We start from the raw sequence: 24,234 nt of genomic DNA on the forward strand, positions 1-24,234 counted from the left end.
AATAACCCCCACCCCACCAGTGTTTACTACCACTAACTTCATGATGTCATCCATCGGGAGAGAGTCAACTTGGTTTGAAATTGAAGACGAACATGACAAAGAGACAGTGTAATTTGTTACTTTGCTTTATTGGTGGTCGTAAATAAAGTGCTTGAATTAAACACACAAGTGTCTTCTTGTCTGCTTCAGTCACAAACAGTTCGTGTTTTAGTTTCAAAATTCTTGCTTTGTCGAGAAAGGCAACTCTATTGGGAGATTGAGAAGCGTCTCTCGTCTTGTCGGATCGTCTCGTCGGATGGGCGGAGTGGGTGGGTCGTTACTGGTCCGACAGGTCTGTAGCCTTGACCTGCAACACACAACGAAACATGATGAAATCAAATTTAATAATAACTATTAATACTATTGGGGAGAAAATTGGGAAGACTTTCCCAGGCCCCCCAAAGTATCACGTGTCATCAGGAAAATACTCCCGATATACTACCCTCATCGAACCCACCCCTACACCCAAACACCACCACATCCAAACCAACTTTACCAGTTTGTGCGTGAAAAAAAAGATTAACGAGAAGAAACTAACGACCAATCGCCACCAAAATTCACATGCACATCTCAACCTGGGCTCACATAAATCGCTTAAAATATCAAAACAAATCGCCTCACTATTGTATGGACATTAAGCGTTTTCCTCCTTAAGTGCGCATCTGGAGAAGAAAATTGCAATGTCCATAAAATCTCCAAAATTGTTGCGATCCTTTTGATATTGACAAAACAAGTCTTAAACTCCTGCCAGGCCGAATCTGCTTCTGTTAGTGACGAAAAGGTTTCGTTCGCCTTCGGAAAATCATTACAAACCAGGGTTTTGACGCCCACCCAAATGGAAAGCGATCGACGGAAAAAAATCTTTCCACTTCTAGTTCACCGCTAGCTGTTGCCATGGTTACAATGCACGCACAGCGCAGTCGTTCAGCATTCTGAATATAGCTTCACATTTAAACGCAGATGTACTGTTGTTTCCCGTGTCCTCGTTAATAGTAACGATGTAATAATCATAATAAACAGAAGAAGATAGCAATACAACACCCTGGACTACTCCCTGCGTGCTGGTTGTTTAAAGGTTTATTTACCGTAACATCGGTGCTAATTTTGGTCAGCATATCTGCCTTTTCCTGTATGTATAGCATTTAGCTAGCGGACGTGCGTTGTGTCATCACTTGTTTTACACGCCAATGTTGCGTGGAACAACAGCTTGGAGTGACAATTAAACAACCTGAATTACGTAAGAACGTTAGCGTCTTACTTGTAGAAGTGGTTGAAAAATGCCCTGCCCTGAGATAATCTTGAATGTAGGAGATCGATGAGAACACGTTAATTTGCCTGAATTCAGATGACTACTACCCTTTGACTATTGTACACAAACTTGTGTATTGTACATACATATTTGACAAGGTCGATATAATACCTCTGGTCAGTAATCCAGTTTTCCTGTTGACGTTTCTAAGGATCCAAATCTCCAATCACACGCAATTTCCCGCACACTCGCCTGCCTGTCTAAAGTTTAAGTTTACTTCTCCATCGCTACAAATTGTTAAAAGTCACTTAAAACTTGTAGTCGCGTAAACTATCAAAATGTTTACATTCAGTAGCTGCATTTGAAGCACGCCCCGCCGCATGGGATTGTGGGATATGGTAGAGGATACCAACTATTTATTCCAGGTTACAAAAAAGTTCACGATGTCGTCTTTAGGCGCTTCGCTGTCGCCATCTCCTGGTCACTAGGAGAAATGCTTTCGGTGACAACTTCTGGGAATCTAAAGATATACGAACCGTATTTCGATTTGTGTCACGTGCTGTATTGGACTTCTGTTTTAGACTTTCCCTTACTCGTTCCAGACAACAAAATAGAAAATTAAGCTGTATTTGTATTATAAAATGAAAATCAAATGAGTCCTTTTGTTCCCCATTTTTCACATCTGCTTCCAAACATAATATCCAATGACCAATAAGAATAAGAAGAATAAGAATGCCTTTATTGATCCCACAGTGGGGAAATTTTCATTGTTACAGTAGCAAAGATATAGGTCACACAGGGGCGGCGGCATAATGTGGCCATTAATGTATAACATTGACGGCAAACATTTAGAATCAAACCTATGTAGATATACGCAGTAACATGTGTATATACACATGTGTATACACACCAACCTACATCTACATAAAAAATATGAGGAACACTCATTTCGGCCTGTACATAGTACAGAGGAAAAAATACTCTAAGTGACAGTGCTGCAGTGCTGTAGTGAAATGTAAGGAACAGCATTGGATAAAAATAAAACTAGACTAACAGTAGTGGGGAATGTTGAGTATTGCACGGTATTACAGTAGTGGGGAATATTGGGTATTGCACGATACGAGCTCAGGTGCAGGACTGCACAATTGCACTAATGACCGTCAGTTTGTAGAGACTACACAATGTTCTTGTTAAAGAGTCTGACAGCAGCAGGCAAGAAGGAACGGCGGAATCTCTCCTTTGCACAGCGAGGGTGTAACAGTCTGTCACTGAAGGTGCTGTGGAGTGCTGTTAGGGTGCCCTGGAGGGGGTGGTCCGGGTTGCCCAGCATTGATGACAGCTTGGCCAACATCCTCCTGTCCCCCACCGAGTCCACAGAGGCCAGGGAGCAGCCCAGGACAGAGCCGGGCCCTCTTGACCAGTTTGTCCAGCCGCTTCTTGTCCCGGGCCGAGACGCCGCCTGCCCAGGTGACCGCTCCCTGGAAGATGACCGATGCAACCACCGAGTCATAAAAGTTCCTGAGGAGTGTCCCCTGAACCCCAAAAGACCTCAGTCTCCTGAGTAGGAAGAGTCTGCTCTGACTCTTCCTATAGAGGGCGTCTGTGTTGTCGCACCAGTCCAGTTTATTGTTCAGATGAACACCCAGGTACTTGTAAGTTGAGACTCTCTCAACATCTGTTCCCCGGATATTCACTGGTGCAGGTGAAGAGTGCTGGCGCCTACCGAAATCCACCACCATTTCTTTGGATTTCCCCGCATTGATCAGGAGGCGGTTCTGCTGGCACCAATCCACAAAACCCTGAGTAAGTTCTCTGTACTCCCGATCATCTCCGCCTGTGATGAGGCCGACAATCGCAGAGTCGTCAGAGAACTTCTGCAGGTGACAGGTAGGGGTGTTGTAGTTGAAGTCCGAGGTGTAGAGGGTGAACAGGAAGGGAGCCAAGACAGTTCCCTGTGGGGCCCCCGTGCTGCAGAGGAGCACGTCAGACACACAGTCCTGTGTCCTCACATACTGTGGCCGGTTTGTGAGGTAGTCCTGGATCCATGTGGTGAGGTGGTGCGCCACCCCCGCCCGCTCCAGCTTGTCTCCCAGTAGGGTGGGCTGGATGGTGTTGAAAGCACTGGAGAAATCAAAGAACATGATCCTCACAGTGCTCCCCGCCTTCTCCAGGTGGGAGAGTGAAGTGTGGAGGAGGTAGATGATGGCATCATCCACACTGATGCCAGGCTGGTATGCGAACTGGAGTGGGTCCATTGAGGAGCTCACCAGGGGGCGCAGGTGGACAAGGACCAGTCTCTCCAGGGTCTTCATCAGGTGAGACGTCAGCGCCACCGGTCTGAAGCTGTTGAGCTCCTTCGGGTGGGGGGTCTTTGGCACCGGGACCAGGCCTGACCACACCTGAGCACATATGTTTGTATTTCCAGGTTCTAGTCAAGACTTGAGCAGCAGCATTCGGGATGTACTGCAGTTGTCTTATATCCTATTTAGACAGCCCAACGAGCAGACAGCAGACAAGTAGTCTAACCTGCTGGAGACCAACTTTGCCTCAGAATGGAATTAGATGGAGAAATTTCACATCTACACACTGATCTGTTTGATGTAGTGACAGAATGAATCCAATTTCATCTACCATCAGTAACATGTAAATATGAGTGACATTTCCATAGTTGGGGTAGCTTCATATTAGCTGTCTTAATGAAAGCATGTACAGATTAAACAACAAGGTTCAGAGGACCGACACCTGGGGAACCCCACAGGTGACAGCCATGTACCAAATTCATAAAAGTACATCCTGTCCTTGAGATAGGACTCAAACCAGTTTAGCGCTGTACCAGAGAGCCCCATCCAGTGTTCAAACCTCAGTAATAAGATTACATGGTCAACTATATGGAAGACAGTGCTCAGATCCAGCAGAACTAAGCCCGAGACTTTGCTTCCATCTGTAGCTTGAAACTACGGGCATCAAAGGTCATATAGGTCAATATGAATATCAAATTATTTGTATTGTCACAAGGAATCCAAACATGTATGCAGAACTTTGATATGCATCCAACCTCAAATGACAGCGCTATGACCAAATATTATGAAGTGGTCAACCTATTGTGAAAAGTCAAATAAACGTTGAACATTGTCCAATTTGGGAAATCGTCTAATTGTACGGTATGTTTTCCTGTATTGCCAATTTAAGTAAGCAATTTTCAAAGGCAAAATGATAACTTTGACCTTGAACTTTCAAAATGACTGCCAAAGCAAATGATTTGAATAGTAATGTTTACTTCAAATAAACAAACCTTGTTCTGCAGTTGTTCGCATTATTCATACTCAGTTTCATATCCATCAGTTTGGATCACTGTCAGAATCCGTGTCAGTTATTTTAAGTTCTGTGGAAGAGCTAGTTTGGTGTATCACACTGACAAATATTTACCTTCTTGTGATATCCAACCGTGTTGAAGTGGAGATGGAGGAGCATGATGGTTCATGAAATTCAGCATGAGGAATGCCTGATAAGTTTTCTCTGCTTACCTTCAAATTACGATAATTGTTTCACAAGGGATCCTTAGTGTAGATGTTCACTTTGAATTTGGAGAAGATGAAGTCATGACACCTAAATTTGGTTTAATTTTTAAGTTTCTCATGGACAGATGCATCAATTAGTTGAAGAAAAAAATGCATAATGAAAAATTATACATGTTGACTTGACAGTGTTTACTGCACTTTCACAGTTTTTTTTTTTTTTGAATGGAAGTCAACAGTTTTCCATTTTTACAGTAACAGTCAAAATGAGTCCACCATAGTAAGGTGACTGCTCAAGGGTAAAAATATGAATAGGATTAAACTATTAAATTAAAAAAAAAAAAAACAAGTGGGGGAGAATGGTGTATGTGAACATATGCAGTTGGATCCAAAACTGTAATTACAGGTAAGCAGGTTTATAAAGGCTGAGGAGGTAGATGACGTACACGGGCTTCATGGAAAATCCTAATCAAACCACATGGAACGTCTCTTACCATTCAACTCAAATGCATCCTGCCAGTTTGAGCTTAGACGTATCAAGAAAAAAAAAAAGTCAGATATTGTGAATGCAGAATAGCCAAGCAGAGATTTTTACTCAAAGAAATACAAACTAAGAGGCGATGTTTTAAATAAAGTCATATATATATATATATATATATATATATATATTTATATATATATAAAAAAAGCATTTACCCACTGAAGCAGAACAAACACCTATCACTTGTCTTTCCTTGTGTAACAGAATACAATATGATTCGACACGTTTCGTTAACAGAAGAATAGCATCGATAAAGAGACTGCCACAACCTTAACACAAAAAGGTAAACACTGGGGGGGTTGGGTAACTGAGCGCAATTGATAAAAAATTGAATAGAAAAAAAAAAAAAAAACTAAAAAGAGGGCTAAGTGCAGCACTGAGCAGAATCAAGAAGCATAGATTCAGTCTAAACGTTCTTCAGTTCCATATTCAGATAATCAGTACATTATATCTCTAGATCTGTTAACATGCAAGCTCAATGAAGCATATGGTCAAATACGCATGGGAATATACTTTTTTTTTAATCATCTCATTGGACATTTGTAAAATATGAATAAACGTTTGTCCATGTACAGTGGTAGAAAAACAAAATGTCATTTGCAAGAATGAGCAGTAGGGAATCCACTCTATATTAGATAGTGTTTAAAAAAAAAAAAAAGGAAAAGGAAAAAAAAAAAGACTACATTCATTTCACTGAACAAAGTTCACATACATAAACAAAACAAAAAAATTCAAAATATCAGGTGATGGTTTAAATGTTCATCAAGACCCCACTTATAGTTTTTTCTATCTTAATTCATCACTGGTCCTTGGAGAAATGAAGAGATCCAAAGACACATTTGCACAATGGAATACTGCATATCGATCTACTCACAACTGGGTCAAGGGAGGCTAGCTGCCGAAGATGGGAATGTCCACACGTACACGCGCTTCCCTTGGTGGCTGATATTGGCTTGGCTTCATGTTGGATTGCGCCACACACTTTTAGTGCTGAGAATGCAACCTGGTGGTGAGGCTGTTGGCATGTTTCAGTCCCCAAAAGTCCGCTGGAATTTGGGAGTCTGGTTCCCTGTGCTTCAAGAGGGGGTTCCCGCTCAGAGGCCGACAATGCTGGGATTTTTCATTCCATGTGGAAGGGGAAGGACGAGATTGGAACATTCACTTTTAGTAATCGCTTCTCTTTTTGGCACCTTGCCGTAGGTGATGAGCGGTAAATGTGACGAGGTCAGAGTGTGGACGGCGTGAGGCTCAATGCGGGCGACGGCAGGGCTCAGGATGCATATGGAGAGGGGAGGGGGGGGGGGGAGGGGCTACTGGTTGCCCACCGTTTCACTAACCTCCGCTTCTCCGGCGCCATCAGCGGCGACTGAGCCGTTGTTGTTATTGCCGTTCGCGGCCATCACCTCCCCCTCGTCGCCATCCTGCGTCTTGGCTCTTTTGGACGCGGGCGCCTCCTGAAGCTCACCGTTCTGCCTCTTGGTGGGCAGGGACGCGGAGGCCGATGCGTGGGCGGCCAGAAGGTGGAGAGGGTTTGCAACAGCTGCTTGGAAGGGAAACAAATAACAACAAGTAGGCATGATAAATGGTGCCAAGATTTCAAAGGGTTTAGATTACAGTTTGACAAGCAAGTATCGTTAATACCAGAGGTGGGGTCCTCCAGCCACTTGCTTGGCTAAAACTTATACAAGAAACAAATGACATCTGCATTTTTAACTGTGTGCCGTTTGTTTTGTTATTGAAATGCTGTAACACTGAAATGTGTATTCCACACTACTGCTTTCTGTTTAATAATTCCAAATGAAGAGAAACCGCAAATTACGTCCTACTTGTCCACCATAAAGACGAATAACAATGAGGCAGAAATTGAGACACAGCCAGATGATGGTGTTGAGAGAGCTGAAGAGAAGCAAGGTGAGAGTGATAAAAGAGAGAGAGAGCCCGAGAACTGCAGAGGCTGGTTTTCAGCGAGAGGACAGTCAGGAAAAGCGAAATGAAGAGATGAAGATCGCGAGTGAGATATGAACAAAGTTGAACTCTATGCAAAATATGACATATGCAACGAGAACGTTGACCTTGTGTCTAAGTGACGTCACAATTCCAATAATTACAGCACTGTAGAATTAAATATTTGCAATGTTATATTTGTGTTTAAATGGTAAAACACTAAAATATTTTTATCTGATTAATATGATGATTTTTTTCCCCCTGTAATAGAATAAAGTGTAATTGCATATCCACAACAGTAGGTGGCAGTGGCACTCTCAGAGTGTGCGCAGGGACTAAAAACACTTAATACAATTATTCACAAGATTTTTATTTTGTTTTCTTTAAATGTTAATAAGGACATACAGGCAGTCCTCAATTTACGAACGAGTTCCATTCCTACACTGGCGATGTAACCTGAATTTTGGCGTATGTTGGATTTCACCGTTGAAGTCGAAATTTACATCAAAATGTTTGGTATAAAAAACGAAAATACATTAAAAAAAATATAAGATGCCGTACTTAGCATTACTGCTGAGAGGTGGATGGAGAAGGAGAGGAGGGCGAAAAAAGGCAAAGATACTGCCGGCGCGCACAGACACGATTGAGACACTCAAGCAAGAAATGCTGGTCTTTGTAATACAGGAAGTGCTTATATGCAGAAGTGCGTTGTTTGGCGCAAAACCCATCGCAAATACACAAGCAGAGGTAAACAAGTTCAGAGACGCAGCACAAAAGCGCACTTTTGGAGCGAGGAGGAAACCGGCTGCTTCATTCATGTGGTGAGTGACATGAATATCAAGTGTTTTATTGACAGTTGAAAGTAACAAGCGGAAATGACGTCCGTTTGAGACACAGTGGGTTATTCTCATGCCGGAGCATCTCTGTCTGATCAATCATGTAAATCAATCAGGTCGGACCCTCCGGCCAAGCCGGATGCCCCTTTTTTGGGGCGGGGGGTGGGGGCTGACAAATTTTTAAAAAATGGCTGGACTAAGCATGACCGGAAGTGGATTTTAGTCCGGCCCACTAATCGGCCAAACATGCGTTTGACGTGGTTGCGAGGCGGCCACATTTCATATCAGCCTACTCGGTGAAAGGCTTCTTTTTAGGCTTCTTTCTACTCCCGCGTCGGCGCGAGTGACACATGCCACGCACCCATCAGGAATTGTTGCTGCTCTGATCGGTCACATGTTGCGATGACATACAGTTCCCCACAGAGAGGAGGAGAGAGAGGATGCAGCTCGTTGCTTGCTGCAAAGCAAACTAGTTTGGCAATAATTAAATGCATAGTCTAGTCATCTAATAATAATGAGCAATTTTTATGAATAAGGGTGGAAGGGTACCCAGGTCCAGGGTGGAGGGTCGCGGCCGGACCGACAAAAAAGGGTCAAATGCCCAGCTCTGGTAAACGGGATATTCAGAATGTTTCACAAATCGTAATTTTGACCTAAAACCGAATATTGACTGCATGTAAACAGTCACAATGGTGCTGGGGACAAAAGAATAGAGGAAGAGGCACAGGAGTGGTAAAGTCGAAACGTACGTCGTAATTCGAGGACTGCCTGTATAAGCAAATAAGAATATAGAAAAATGATACCATTTACAGCTGCGTCGGAGAGTTGGGAGGGGGGAGTGAAATATTTTCATCTTCCTTGGGGCGCGTAACAAAAAATAATTGAGAAGCACTGGCTTAATAACAAAGCCTCTAATTATAAATATTACTTGTTTCAACAATAGTCCGAGCACTATTGTCATTTTAACTCAATTTTGTAAGGCTTTATATGTGCAAAAATTCAATTTGGTAGTAACCGTTTAACATTTTTTAAAAAGTCCTTAAAGCCACTGATTTTCCGTTTCACGCAGTTGTGAATATATTTTGACATTCTTATTGTAATATTTAAATATGAGTAATTGTGATTATTTTGGTGATTAGTGATGTGAACCTTTCCCTTTTATCTCTACATTGAATGCAGCAGCAGCAGGACGGGCTCAACTCAACTGTATATGTAAAGCACTTATGTTTTGAAACCAAAGCACAGGTGGCTGAACATGTGGGAGGGTCACACCTGTGCCAGCAGAACTGATGGGGACCAGGTGAGTGCCATTTTGTGTGATGGCCTTTATGGGAAGCTGGTGCTGACCCAGGGGAGCCTGTTGCATGATGGTTACTGTCGTCAGGGGAGCTGCTTGAGAGCTCTGGATGATGCGACCGACTCCGCCTATAGACGAGGTTGTGATGGATGGGAGCGGCTCCACTTTCACTATTCAAAAATAAATAAATAAATAAATAAACGATGACATCATTATCATCAGGCACCTGACACACAAAAGGGACAGGCTACACTACGAGCAGGCACACCTTTGATCTCTTGGTGCTCCCCCCCTCCATTCTCCTGAGAGTCCGGCTTCAGCGTAGCAGCGGGCTGCGCGCCGACGGTCGTCATGGTGACGGTGGGGATCTGGTGCACGACGTGCACCGTTTGCATGACGGGCGCGGGGCTGACCGTCGTCGTCACGATGGCCGGCGTGGCCACGGCGTAGGTCACAGGCTTCATGGTCGTCTGAGGCATCTGGCGCTGCACGGCAATCAGTACGGGCTGGTTCGTGAGTGGAGAACCTGTTGGCGTACACGGTTGGGGAGCGATGTCATCGATACACACTTTGGGTTTTGTGTTTATACACTTGATGGGCATCATAGCTAATTAAAAGATGGTTTGTGTGGAATCCATTGAAAGGAATCACTCGGGGCATACAGCAGCGGCGCCATTTTTTCAGTCTCAACTAGCACTTGGACTTTATAGTAGTGCTATTTTTACTGTTTACTCAGCAAGCACAATCCAATATTAGAAACCTGCACGTAGACATGTCAATGCCCCGTTCTGATTGATACTGCCAGAGACATTCGTTTTTGTAAAAGCTTTTGCACTATATCTCCTTAGATTGTGCATGTTTATCAATTGCAGTATGGGGTATAAGTACCACTACTGACACAAAGGCTCAATATAAGTGAAGGAATTACCCATTTAAAAACAAATAAAATACAATCAAACATAAGAGTGAGGTTTGCAGCTATATATATACAGTCACTGTTTGTTTCTTAATCTAGTACATTTTTACTTGGCATATACAATTCATTTGTAAGCACAGTTCAGTTGTATTTAACTTTTATGTAAACTACGTGCCCGCACGAGCTACATTGACTCCAATTGAAACGCGCCGCCAGAAAGACTCCCTAACGCAGCCGCGCTCTGCGTCTCTCCCCTCTGCTCGCAGCGGAGGCGCGGCTGCGTTAGGGAGTCTTGAGTGTGTGAAGTTTGTGTCTTGTAATACTGTATCTGCCATGTACCTCGCGCGGGGAGCATGGCCAAAAGTTTCAACACAACCAACTTAATCCGACATTTGAAGAACAAGCAATTGAGAGACTATGGTGAGTTTACGAGGCTCATTGCATTGAATAAAGTCAAGGTGGACACAGCGCAGTATAAGCGGCATTATTGCCACAGGGAGATTGAAAGAGATTTTTTTTTCGTTGACAAATGCACAAGATAGTTTGTCTATGCACAAGACAATAAAGTTCCTGAGTCGTTTCAATTTAGGAACTCATTGAATAGTTTATTCAAGTGATGCCTGCATGTGACTATTTTTTCTACTTTGATTATATTCTGAACCATACAATGTTTAGGTGGCATGTTATTTTTTTGACTTTTTGCATAATTAAGTCTTTAGAGACTGCTGATTATTTTGATCTGTTAAAAACTGTGTAACTAAAAGCTGGTAAATTTAAGTTTTTCAATTATCTTTGTGACTGAGTAATTGTTTTATTGTGCCAGCAACGGTTTTGTATTTCTTCATCTTTTGAAAATATATAGAGATCTTTGTCAAAATTACGGCAATAATATGGCTGTTTTTTCCCCCCCAGATAATATTGCATAATAGCAGTCACCATAATTAAACAGAAAAATATACAGATATTCCATGTGATCGGAATCGGTTTGCCCAGGGGTCAAATAATCAATCGCGGCTCACCTGTTTTCTGAAGGTGAATCATGGCTGCTTGTTATCTGAGCCCTAAGCAACTGTGATGTCATGGCTCGTTTTTTTTAAAACATTTTTTAGGTGGTACTTGGTTTAAAAATTGGAGAACCCATGACCTAATGTCATAAATAGCACATGAGTTCATGTTTTTTTTTTTTGTCTTACCAGTCGAGTTCTGTGTAAAGCGAGCCTCTTGGATAACAGCAAGTTTAGGAGGCTGGACGGTTGCCGGTGGTGTGGGGGCTGGTGGCGGGGTTGGCTCTGGTTCCATGGGGACCGGGGACCCTTCCCTGGAGAGGCTATCTGGGGTCTGCACGCCGCTGGAGTGAGCCGACAGCGCCCCTGTGTGATTGGGAGAAGCAGGAGCGCTCCTGGAAAAGGGGAGATCAAAACACTTTTCTATCAATGAACGTGGTCAAACAAAGTGCCGCTAGATTAGCATGTTCAGATCGGGAATGTACCTGGAAGAGAGGGGCCCTACAGGGGTCCTGAAGCAAGGCACGCCCCGAGGCCTACGTTTCCTGAAGGCTTGTTCTATGAGTTTGCCTTCAGAAGCAGGGTCAATCCTCCAGAACGATCCTTTCCCGGGCTCCTCTTGAGAACGTGCTACTTTGATGAAGTACCGGTTCAGGGATAGGTTGTGGCGGATGGAGTTCTGCACACACATGCAGCATGCAAATTAATATATTTGATATTAATATTTATTAATATGTTTGTCTCTAAAAAGATCCTGGGCGCTCCAAAAGAACCCTCTATAGCTGGTGTGTATGTTCATAGCCAAAGCTTGTCACCTGAAGACTGTGAACACTTTCCACATGACACTCACGCACAAATTTGCGTCTGATCTTGGGACTTTTGTCACCGTGCTGTGAAAGCTGCCGCCAAGGTGAGTGCTTTGTATGACATGAGCATGAGACAGTTGCCTCTAAGCAAAATAGCAGAGCTGGGCACTTGACCCTTTTTTGCCGGTCCGGCCGCGACCCTCCACCCTTGACCCGGGTACCCTTCCTGCTGCGACCCCCCGCCCTTATTCATAAAAATGAACACCCCCCCCCCACCCCCCCAAAAAAGTGGCCATGATTTGACGCCGCCGCAGGAGAGATGCGAACGGCAGAGGCTTTATAAGGATCATTAGCTGGCTAATTTACTATTCAAACCCGCTGTGCACACGCTTCAAACCCGCTTCAAAATGCGCCACTAGTACTTTACTACTTACTGAACTGTGTGTGATTACTTCCATTGCGAGCCCCGGGGTTGGTTTTGTCATATTGTACAATTATTTAGGTCCAACAGAAGTCGCGTCAACAAGTTATTTATTTTGCACACTTCCCCTCCTTCACGGCCTTCAAAATAAAAGCATACAAGCAAACCACAATACGCAGAAGGTTTGTTACGGCATATTTCCGGAAGTAGGGAAAACGCCAGATGAAGTGCATGAAGTCCACCTTGATGTGCCAGCGTCATCCTTGAGTCAGTGCTGCGCGCAGCTTGAATATACTCATGGATACAAGTTTTGAAACAAGTCGGGGGGCGTCGCTTCAAAAAGACAGCGACAACAATGGATATCGTGCCTGCCACAACCATAAAGGGACCGAGATGACTAGAGACCTGTCGCCAACAGCACAATGCGTCGGTCACGTGAATCAATGCGGCAGTTGTCGCTCGCGCCGACGCGGGAGCAGAAAGAAGACTAAAAAGAAGCCTTTCACCGAGTAGACTGAGATTAAATTTGGCCGCCTCGCGACCACGTCAAACGCATGAGGGCCGATTAGTGGGCCGGACTAAAATCCACTTCCGGCCATGCTTAGTGCAGCCATTTTTTTAAATTTGTCACCCCCCACCCCTCCGCCCCAAAAATGGGCATCCGGCTGGGCCGGAGGGTCCGACCGGTCCGGCCCAGGGACAAAATAGTTGTTCAGCAATTTCATTTTTTTTTTCTGAAATGAAAATAAAACAAAAATTATGCAACGGGAATTGAACAATATACTAATAAATGTTGATGTGGTCAAAAAAAAAAAGTCAGGAGTTATCCCGCAATGCCTAATAATATTTATGTGAGGTAGAATTGAACATAAAAATAAATCAATGGTATCACCCAAAATGTATTTGGCTCAGTTCCTATTCCCCATTACTGGCATGGCATTACTTCATATTAATTGTGACCTACGGGTCGATTGTGAAGTTATGGTGGGTAGATCACATAGCATTAAGAGAAATTGCCAATCTATGGGCTGCATATATTCGCTGCGCACGGAGAGATTGGTACGCAGTTGCTCACGCACGCAGCTTAGAGGGAACATTGCTTGTATGGGTTCATGCAAGAACGCAAGGCACACTACCGTTTTGGATTGTGAACATGGAGAATACTTGATTTATAAATAAAATCAGTTTTGAAGTAGGCAGCTCATGTTCAAAGTTGGTCACATGGTGGAAAAAGTGTGGTCACCACTGCAGTAATTTGATTGGTGATAAGATGAATAAGAAACAAAACATTGCCAATGAAGTGAGAGTAACACTGACCTGCCAGCCTTTATCAGCTGTTCTGTAGTAGGGGTAATTCTTTGTGATGTGGGTGTATATTCCATTCAGTGTCAGTTGTTTATCTGGGGCCATGGTAATGGCTTGGACTATCAGTTGTGCGTATGAATATGGTGGTTTGGAGTCATCCTGCAGAGAACAAAGACATGTGAGAGAAAAACTAAAGAGAGCTAAAAACAACAATTGCTCACACACACAAAAGTTCAATCGAGTTCTGTATTCCAAAGTCTACCCTGAAGAGAGTGTTGGGCAATTTTTAGACTTCAATGACTAACCAAGGACGTTCTGAGCACATTAAAGGTTCTCAGAATTTTACAGCCTTTATTGTACAAAATATAATTCTCAGTACCGCAATACCACTCACCTTTGGGCTGTCTTCACCCGATGCCTCCTTGTCATTTTCTGACTGGGAGTTATCCGCTATAAGGTCTGAGGCCAGGACCCGGCCGCTGCGATAGCTAGACAGGCCTGCCCCCCTTGGACTTGATGGGCAGGAGTTTGCAGCACTATGAAAATGGTACAAATGTTAATTTGTTTTTCTTCTTATAGCAAATCAAGTTACACAAGCAATGAAACCACCACTGTGACTGACCTTATGGTGCCTGTGGGTGAAGGCAGCGGGCTCATAAGGTGGGCAATATTGTCCGGAATGTTGATGGTAAGTGGGGAAATTTGAGGTTGTACGGACTTGACCGGTGATTCGGGCACGTTCCTCTGCTCCTTTTTGTCACTTAAAAGTGCAGTGAATGTGATTTTTATACTTGTGCTTGGGAATCGGAAGCAACATCTGAAAACAAACACACACAAACAAGCGTTTTGTCAAAATACATGCAAACCATTGAAATCAATATTCCTACTTCTAGATCAGGGGTGTCAAACTCATTTTTTGTCAGGGTCCACATCGTAGTTATTGTGTCCCTCGAAGGGCAGTTGACTGTGAACCATATAAATGTATTATCGCATTATATGATCACATATACACAACAAATTGATGGATAGCTATTTTTTAAATTAGAAGCTGGTAAGTAATTGTAGTGCATATTGCAGTATCTCATATCTCAGTGTTGTTAAAAGTGAAAACAATTAGCAAGAAACGTAAAGTAGACGCACATGATTTGACTTTGCAGAACACTTAAAATTAGGTTGCGGTCCGGATCTGGCCCCCGGGCCTTGACTTTAACACCTGTGTTCTAGATTAATGAAGATCACTATGTAATATCTTCACGATTTATTTGTAATCCAGTTAGACTGGGTCTAATGCTTCCCGGGCCCCATGGAATATAGTAATTAAAGCACAATATAATTGAAGTTTTGAGTTTGCATAGGCTACTTAATGTTTTGGGCTGCGACAAGACTGGGGCGTTGAAACACACTGACTGGAAACATGAGGCAAAGTTTGACCGCCAGATCAAATTAGCTACAATAAGGATTTAACTACTAAACACTGGCGAGCCCATTAAGCCACCGTTTCATGTAAAAATGTTTAGCTTCGGAAATACAACAAAAACTGCATCGCCATTTTGTCCGCTTACACACTGTCATACGTGAATGTTTTGGCAACACGCGAATGTAGCTTCCTAGCATGCTCGTGTGGCTAGCATGTAGCTTGAGTGGTAACCCATACAAAATTGACCCACTTTAAGGAAAGTTCCAGATGAATCTTGGCCTATTAACGGTTTCACTTCAATTCGAGGTCATGTGAATAACATGAGACCCTTCTCTTCAACTCGGCATACAACAAACAAGCCAGTTAAATTAAAATAAATCACAATTACGTAAAATTGTGCCTTATACAAAATTAGATGACCGTAAATGAAGACGCAAGTGTGCTAATTGTTTTAGGTGTAACGTATCCGTGTGTCGGTGCATGGTGAAAATATACACGCCGGATAAGACCAAATTGAAAAAACATTCGAATTTTGGAATCAACAAGGCTCTTTAAGTTATTTGATCGGCTAAAGGTACAAACATTATTCCACATGCATTTCTGGCATGGAGGTTTGGCGTGACGTTATCGCAACACAAACCCTGAGCGTTCCTTGACACAGCACGTGCAACACCGCTGCCGGACAACAAAACAACAACACAGGACACCGTACTGCACGACATGTCGTAGGTTCAAGCGCGCTAATTCAATCATCTTACATTCGTGGAAGCTGCAGAGGTGGAGCTCCTCTTCTCTGGAACACCCCATCCACAAAAACCCCATTTTTCCCAAGGCATCGGAGGTAGAATTCCCCCGTGCCGGTACCATCTTCGCTCGCCGTGAAAATCTCGAGGTGCCGCCTGGAAATGAAGCTGGAGTGTCCCATGCTGACGTCCACGGAGCCCTGCGAGGAGTTCCGGCCAATGGTCACCGACCTTTTCTTCATCAAATACTCGAATTCTCGGCCCTCCAGCCGGGCTACTGCCGACCCCGACATACCGCTTACCACCGCCATCTTATGAGGTATCTGGTGGGTATTTAGAGTAGTGTTTGAGGCAAAAACGTCCAGATAGATGCGGTAAAGTGATGAGGTTGCTTGAGTTTTTGGAAAAAGATTGGGCCCAATTTTACAACGTTCGGATAGCAAGGAACGTGCCAGACCGGGGTTACGGCGGCTCCGACCCACCGCCGCGAAGGAGAGAGAAAAAAAAAAGAAGCACTGGGTCCAATCAAAAGCGGCCAAACGGGCGGAAGTACCGTGATTGACGTACTATGGAACCAATGAAAAGCGAGCCTGGGTCGGCATTGCTGTTGTGTTTACCAATTGCAACCACAATAAAAATAGCCGAAGCCATGTGTGCTAGGTTGCGCTGCAGACTGACACGCAGATGAATGGAAGGGTGGAAGACTCGGCACTGCGGTGTGATGGAGGGGATTGGAAATGGCTTCAAGCCTTTGTCTTCTGTATGCCTAGCGTGTCCGTAAAACCTATGCCAAAACATCACAGGGAAACATGGCAGGAAGAAGTCTATCCACATTATATATCATACAGTACTCATTAACCTCTTAAATACCGACTCGAATATTCAATCATCTGGATACAGTGTCATTTCATTCACTACAGCAAATCACCCTCTTCCGTCTCTCTCAGTCTTCTGCGTCCTCTGTGCTAACTCCAGAAACCATATCTGAAAGTCTTCCATTATCACATCCACAGATATCCTCTTTGGAGGTCCTCTTTGCCTCCTAGTTGGCAGCTTGAGAATCTTGGCATCTTCAGTTCTGCCACCTCCTTCTGGGTCATTGCTAGCATCTCCAAACCATACAACAGTGACTGGTCTCACTACCATCCTATAAACATTTACATTCACGTTAGCTCACCTCTAAAACTTCCCATTGGTCTAAACAGCAGATCTTACTGGGCACTTCACAGCGTCATCTTCAAACCACCAAGACTCCCATCTGATCTCATCTGCCAGTCCGTCCATCTCCATAGCAAACAAAAAGGGTCTCAGAGGTGATCATTGAAGCAGTTCCATCTCCACCACAAAGTCTTCTGTCACTCCAACAGCACACCTCACAACTGTCTTACTGTTCTCAAACATGTCCCGGATTTCATCAGTGGCCTACCACAGCCTCCTCCCTTGGCACCCTGTCAAGACACAATGCAGGGCCTTCGACAGACCCTACAACCTACATACAAAGTACTTCTCAATCAGCATTCTCAGTGCAAATATGGCATGAGTGATGTTCTTTCTTGGCACAAAAACATTCTGTTGCTCACAATTCTCCATTCCTTGCCTGATCCTGGCCTGAAATGTTTGTGACTGTACTTAATGATAGAAGATAATGTGCATTTTTGTACCTAAGTCAAGGAGTTGAATCCGCAATTGTATTTCTACTTGAGTATTTTTTTTTTCGTACACAAGTATCCATTCTTCTATTTGAATACATATTGTAAGTAAGTACATTTACCACCCCGGAAATATGTAGTATATGCTGCAGCATTCTGTTATTTTAAAACATTTATGGTATAAATATTAAAAAAGTAAATCTTGTTTACATGTTATTCAGAAGGATAACTGTAAATCGACGCTATACAATAAATAAATACAAACTAGTCCAACATTTCATTCCGACTGAGTCCGGTTCCCCTTTAAACTCCTACCGGGAATTCCTTGCAGTTGTTTAGTTTACAAACTGTAGTCCACTACGTAACCATACCGACAACGTACGTGTGTGCGCGTGCGCGTGGGGGTCGCTTTCACACTAGCAAACGGTTTTGAGACAACTACGGATACAGGACCATTTAAAAAAAAAAAGTTTGACACAGTGACATTGACACCCTTCACGTGCGCGCACAACATCCGCAGGTATTCAGGAAGCCGCGTCGCAACATGAAAACACACGAACCATGTCACACGTGTTCACAGTTGATGACGTCACCAGGCGTATTCTGTTCAGTACGAATGGAGCGTTTCAAAGATGGAGAATTCAACGTACACTATCTAAATTATTCACACAGAACGTCAATGGTTAGACGCACCACACTCATCGTGGTATTAGACTATTGATAATAATAATAATAATAATAATAGTATTTAATTGGGCACGCCTCGGCATTGTATAATCTAGAAAATATTTTAAGATAACACAGTAATCGTGTGTGGTCAGTACTTTACTACCATAACCATGGCTGGAGTGGAATGTTAAGGCAGAGCTGCCCTCTGCTGGCCTTTCATGGTCATGCAATGATGTCTGAAGTGCTTAAATGTGCACAGTACTCTACTGCAGTTTTCACGCATTTTTGTAGCTTTTTATGGGTTTAGGCTATCGTTCTGATGCAATGCCCCGATAGCATGGACTATTATGAGAGACTATATAGATAATAGACTACTGTATTTGTTTGATGCACTCTTATCTTCAGCTAGAAGAAAATGTTTGTGAAGACTTTGAAATTACCTGATTGTTGGATGAACTGGTAATAACATTGGATGTGATCTTCGGCTATGTCACAACTGCTTAAAAAAATACCACATAAATGATTAAATGTTTTCATGTTTTTACTGGACGGTGCAGGTTGCAAATTTATGTGACCCCTGAGGCCACACTCAAGGCCCAGGGGCCAGACTTGGCCCGCCTCATCATTTTATGTGGCCCAATAAAGCAAGTCAAGTGTTTACTTGATGTTTCTTGCAAAATGTATTTGTTCTTTTTTCTTTGGTAGATCATCTATACCGAAATTACATTTTCCTTGACTTTAAACAGATAATACAAGTACTTTTCCCCCACCAAATGCATTCTTGACATTAATTGAACAATCATTTTACCATGACTTCTGATTTCAAATTCAATTTGTTGTTAATATTATATATAATAATAAAATGCCGGGGCACTTGTGTACTGTATTTGTAATAATCGGACATATAACATTTATATTGATTTCACAGTCATAACGGCCCACTAGAAACCAAAACTATAATTCAGCCCATCACAAAAATGTGTCACCCTTGCCCTACACTGCAAAAAATGGTGTTGAATTTACTCAATTTTATTTCATAATAGAATCACCTGGATTTAAATACATTTTTAAGTAGATGGAAATTCTACTTAAAAATATATATCTGCATGCAGATGATTTTATTTCATGCAACCAATTGATGAAAATAAAATTGAGTAAAATCAATACACCATTTTTTTCAGTGTAGGCTGATGACTTCTCCTAGAGCTACTCATTGTCAAGAGTCAACCAATTTAGTGTACAATCGACTTATTGAGATTGGAGATGCTGGTAAAATCTGCCCGGCCCTATTAAAAATACGGATCAAATTCCAAGGTTCTAAACAAAAGAGCTCCCAGATAACTATGGTTAATAATTGTTAGCTTACATGTTGCTGGAATGGGTCACTAAGAATAATTTTTAATCACACATTTGCTGATTATGCTGAATGAACATATGTTTGAGTTATTGTTTACTATATATATTTGTATTGTAAACTAAATATAAGAATGATGTTATATTTGCTTGCAATGAAGAAATTGCTTCTGCTTTCATATCCATATTTATTATAACCATCTGAGAAGAAAGTGTGAAAAGAAGAAGCAAGAAGGAAAAGCAAGGAGGAAGTTGACACATGTAGACCGTAATCTCTCTCCCACACACAAACACATAGAAAACCAAGTTCACGTATCTCCAACAGCTTGCATGAAAACAGTAATTTCTCACCCACATACACTCATACAGATAACAAGGCCAAGTGTTTTCAACGGCTTGCATAAATTCCCCGCCCCTTAGGTTGGAAACACCCATGTAACCAGGGAGTCCTGAAAGTTAATAAAAAGAGAGGGAACTGAGAAATAAGTTTAGAACGCAGAAGGAACGTAGAAAGAAGCGTTCTCCTCACGAGGACAGCGGCAAGCAGAAATTGTGCTATCGCTCCGTTCACCTCATGAGCTAGTAACAAAGAACTGAGTGTCTTTCCTCTTCATTTGTGTTGCGTTATAAAAATGTCAAATTGATGAACCTGACAGTCACAAAAGTATCACACACAGCCTTCATGTTCACAGACTTTCAGCACTGTTGCTATTCTCCCTAGAAGTAGCCATCTTGTAAAGATGACTGTAAGGGCACAATACGGAAAGTTCAATCAGGTGAAGAAAAATCCAAGAATGTGAGCTTAAGACCTTGACAAATCTCTGGCAAATGCTAAGGTAAGTACAACATTGAGCAAGTGGATGTGATTATTTTAAATCATCCCACTGGGTGGCACATGAATGATCAGGTCCGGTTGGGGCGGTCTCCAAGTGTCCACTTCACAGTGCAGATGTACGGTACTTCCTCCAAGTCGAGACTCTAGTGCGCGACTAGAGTGCCGCATCGAAAGGAAATGAAAGGAGCCGCTTTGGTTGGCCATGGTTGAAGTTGGCTGTGACCACTCCCATACAGGCGCAGGCCTCCCTCTCACAGATCTGCTGGCTTGTGCCTATCTGGAAACTTACAAACATTGGGTTTAACCCGTCTCCTTGCAGGCGCGGAGCAGAATTTGTGCTACTCTCGAAAACAAGTTAAAATGTGTCAAAAGTGAAATTAGCATCTTACTTTAGACTCATTTTTAACCCAAGAGTCAAACACTCCCAAGGGCCCTCAGCTGAGTGAGGCAAATCTATTAGTATGATGGATCAAATTACCGTTGGGGATGTTAACTTGAATCCATATTTAATTTGTTAAACTGCTCTTGTGAGAGAATTTCTTTGAGGCATAATGCCATTACCTTTGTTTCGTTTATGTACAGTAAACTGCATATGAATGTTTATATACATTAGGAATTATAAAAGCTGTAATAACCCTCTTTGTAATATTGTTTATATCTGAACGTTGGGGGGAAAGAAAACCTTAACTCACACCCCATTTCAGTAATGATGAAAATTCATCATGCATGCACTCATCAAAACAAATAAATGCTAAAAAGACAAACAAAAGGGAAAACCTTTGCTGTGCTACAGTGAATTTTGTCATTAGAACCACAAAAGTGGCAATGAAAACATCATTTGTCGAATAAACCTATAGGGTAGTATATATTTAGAGTTGAAGTCAATCCCCCAAAATTATTTCCAAAAATATGTTCTGCGCGTCTTCACTACTCTAAACATGGCATTCAAATTAATATTGCGTTTGTGGAAAATGCGTTAAGCAGCAAAATCCACCCTTTTTTAGCCATGTCAGTGGGCGGCCATTTTGTCACTTCTGTCGACTGAAAATGACATCACAGTTGCACAGGGCTCAGGTAACAACCAATCACGGCTCACCTGTTTTCTGAAGCTGAGCCATGATTGGTTGTTACCTGAGCCCTGTGATGTCATATTCAGTTGACAACAAGTGACAAAATGGCCGCCCACTGAGATGGACAAAAACAGGTGGATTTTACTACTTAACTCATATTCCACAAACATCCTATCAATCAGAATGCCGTGTTTCGAATAGTGGCACTGCATAGAACATATTTTTTTGTAAAATTAACATTAAAAAAAAAAAAAAATTTAAAGTATTGCGCTCTCCTGACAGTAATGGTGAAGCCTTTGTTGATTTCAAACTACAGGACACAAGGCATGAATAATTAGCTATACATTAACGACCATTCATCACTGAGACACAAATAGTTTGAACATAATCAAGTACTGTACAACTTTATCCATGTTGTATTTGACTTGATTTTTTTAAACAATATATCAACAATCATTGTTTCTAGTCAAATCATATTAAAAAAAGCAGCGCAACCTGCAGAGGCGTACCAACGTGTCATTCAATCATTGTTCCCATTGTCACCACGGTGTCAAGTCAAACAGTATCATGTTCAGTTGACCCACACAGGTGTGTGTGTGCGTTGTGTTGGCAGTGGTCGGGACGGCAGTCTCCTATGACACATGAGGTGTGGAGGAAATTTAAACCCGTGGAGACCGCCTGCCAGCGAGTTTGTGACACCTCTAACATCCGTGTTGACTTATTCATTTTTGTGATCTCGAGCATTATGAATTAATAATGTACATCTGACATTGTTCTGAATGGTTGCCTCTAAGTGAGGCATCACAATTTTATTTGGTGGGGAGTCATCAGTTTATGTAGGGCAAAAAAGTAATAAAACTTTTTATGGGTGTTGTAGCTATTGTAACTGTTTGCCAACCATGTAGTGAAAGCTCTTAAGTTGGGTGGTATTGATACTGTTAAAATGAAAGATTATTTTTAGCTTAAATATAAGCCACACTGTCAACAGGGTGTGTCCACGTTAGAATGGAAACCACCTGCCCCACAAGTGTGGCGCCAAAAAAAAAAAAGAAAAAAAAGTCTAAGCCTTGGACTTTGAATTTTATGACTTTATGATCATTGATAGCATTTGGCTCCTTCCAGACATCAATTCTTGTAAAATGAGGGCAGTCCTCACTCCAGAAACAAATAAAGCCAGTTTGACTTGTTTATATTGAATAGGTTTAGCGACCATTACTCAGAATTCACAGCATAAAAATCCACAGAGACAACAGAGGGAGCAGGAAAGCACTATAAAAAGCGAAAACTGCATTAATTGTCAAAGTGCAGATTGGCTCGGACGAACATCGAAGAGACTGCAAAAATGATGGCACATGAACGCCCCCCTTAAAAAAATAATTCACATCCTCATCATGACAAGGCAGTTTGAGTCATTCCAGATGCCAAAGAAGTCAAGTCATGTTCAAGGCCGTTTTGAATTTGAAGATCAGCTTTGCTTTGGCTCTCTGGTGCAGGTAACCCGCAAATGTTTTTCATTTGGGAAGTAGATCCTCCATCGGCACCACCAAGTTTCCAAGGTACCAGAAGATCCACAGCACCAGGCTGATGAAAAGGACGAGGGGTCCGGAGAAGACGAAAAAATCCCAGAAAGTGAAGGGAGCGAAGACGCCCACAAGGAAGAGGATGAAGCCTGCCACATCCAGGAAGACGGCCACGAAGAAACACAGCAGACAGCGGCCAAGATAAGGGCTGTAATCCATCCTGACGAAGTGGACTATGCTTTGTGCATAAACAAATTTCACCGCTTTTCCAGTTGACCTTTACAACTCCTGGAAATGGCTTGAAATGAAAAACACAAGGAAATGCTCGCTCCCTCCTCAGTCCACCTGCATGACTGAACCGATGGCAACATTCTTTTCTACAGCTCCATCTGAATGCTGACTGGTTGTTTGTTTGCTAGCTTAATGATGAATAGATTAGCCTCCTTAGATGCTCATCTTCATCAACATTCCTGTCTCAATGCCAACTTATGTGACTGTGGAAAAGTTTTTTACAGGCCAACATTGCTACTTTTTAAAAAGGAACGTTATTGCAAAAGATGAGCTATGTATTACCAAAATGCATTTTGTATTTGGTGAATTAACAATAAAACCTAATAGCCAGAAAAGGCCAGGATGAGAAAACTGGTCCTTCAACAATTCATTGTAATCTCGGATCAAATTTGCACTGAGCAGGAACATTTTTCAAACAACAATTGTTCAACTGCTGGTTAGCTTTATTCCTTGAAAAGTATGACATTTTCAAAAATCGGCACATTAAAAAAATATGAATTTGCTATTTACATATGAAAGATGTTCTTCTTTGTGCAGCCCTTCCGCCTTCAGTCAGGCATGTCCCTGATTAAGAAATCTTTAAAAAAAAAAAAAAAAAAAAAAAAAAAAAAAAAAAAAAAAAAGTGACGCTACTTGTTTTTTTTAGCTCAAGGTTTTCAGTCTTTAGAATGTTTTTGAAAAGTATCACCCATTCATCGTTCATGGGAATCCAACCTGCGAAAAAGAAGAAAGGTATTGTCAATGGTATTGCATGCTACTTACTCGTAGTGCTCTGGACATTATACTGTATTTCATAGCTTGTATTTAAAGTGGA

The 24,234-nt window shown here is 42.3% G+C and overlaps 2 protein-coding genes across 6 annotated transcripts in view; both read right to left on the reverse strand.

Annotated features, from left to right (window-relative positions):
* Positions 1-109: 109 nt before the first annotated feature.
* On the reverse strand, positions 110-16,548 carry foxk2a (forkhead box K2a). Of its 2 annotated transcripts, XM_086017260.1 has the most exons (10): positions 16,049-16,536; positions 14,496-14,690; positions 14,268-14,409; positions 13,886-14,032; positions 11,827-12,020; positions 11,531-11,736; positions 9,690-9,947; positions 9,397-9,591; positions 6,682-6,884; positions 110-346 (listed from the first exon to the last, which is right to left on the reverse strand). In XM_086017260.1, exons 1-10 carry the CDS (start codon positions 16,342-16,344, stop codon positions 317-319), a joined length of 1,866 nt encoding a protein of 621 aa, XP_085873386.1. In that variant the 5' UTR covers positions 16,345-16,536; the 3' UTR covers positions 110-316. The 2 variants fall into 2 exon arrangements, with proteins under 2 accessions (XP_085873386.1, XP_085873385.1); XM_086017259.1 differs by lacking the exon at positions 110-346 and having other exon boundaries at positions 5,378-6,884; positions 16,049-16,548.
* A 6,128-nt stretch (positions 16,549-22,676) lies between these two features.
* The window catches only part of LOC147129530 (transmembrane protein 238-like), a 143,471-nt gene continuing 141,913 nt past the window's right edge, over positions 22,677-24,234 (reverse strand). For 2 of the 4 annotated variants that reach the window (XR_015082523.1, XR_015082522.1), the window contains exon 5: positions 22,677-24,134. Coding sequence is in view for 1 of the 4 variants with exons in the window: in XM_086016422.1 (XP_085872548.1) it covers positions 24,120-24,134 (15 nt within the window). In the remaining 3 variants the exon portion in view is untranslated. The remainder of the gene's footprint in view (positions 24,135-24,234) is intronic. The other 2 variants (XM_086016422.1, XR_015082524.1) reach the window with 2 other exon arrangements.

This window comes from Filicampus tigris, chromosome 19, assembly GCF_054856515.1.
Source record: "Filicampus tigris isolate MCC_2025a chromosome 19, RoL_Ftig_1.0, whole genome shotgun sequence".
NCBI classification, from domain to species: Eukaryota; Metazoa; Chordata; class Actinopteri; order Syngnathiformes; family Syngnathidae; genus Filicampus; species Filicampus tigris.

Bases quoted from the DNA above. Each gene is read 5' to 3' on its own strand.
- foxk2a (XM_086017260.1), bottom strand. From the start codon at position 16,344: ATGGCGGTGGTAAGCGGTATGTCGGGGTCGGCAGTAGCCCGGCTGGAG. The intron at 14,033-14,267 runs GTGAGTGGTATT...TGTTCTCTGCAG, and splicing joins CGGGTGAAGACAGCCCAAAG to GATGACTCCAAACCACCATA. The intron at 12,021-13,885 runs GTCAGTGTTACT...ATGTGTGTGCAG, and splicing joins CAGCTGATAAAGGCTGGCAG to AACTCCATCCGCCACAACCT.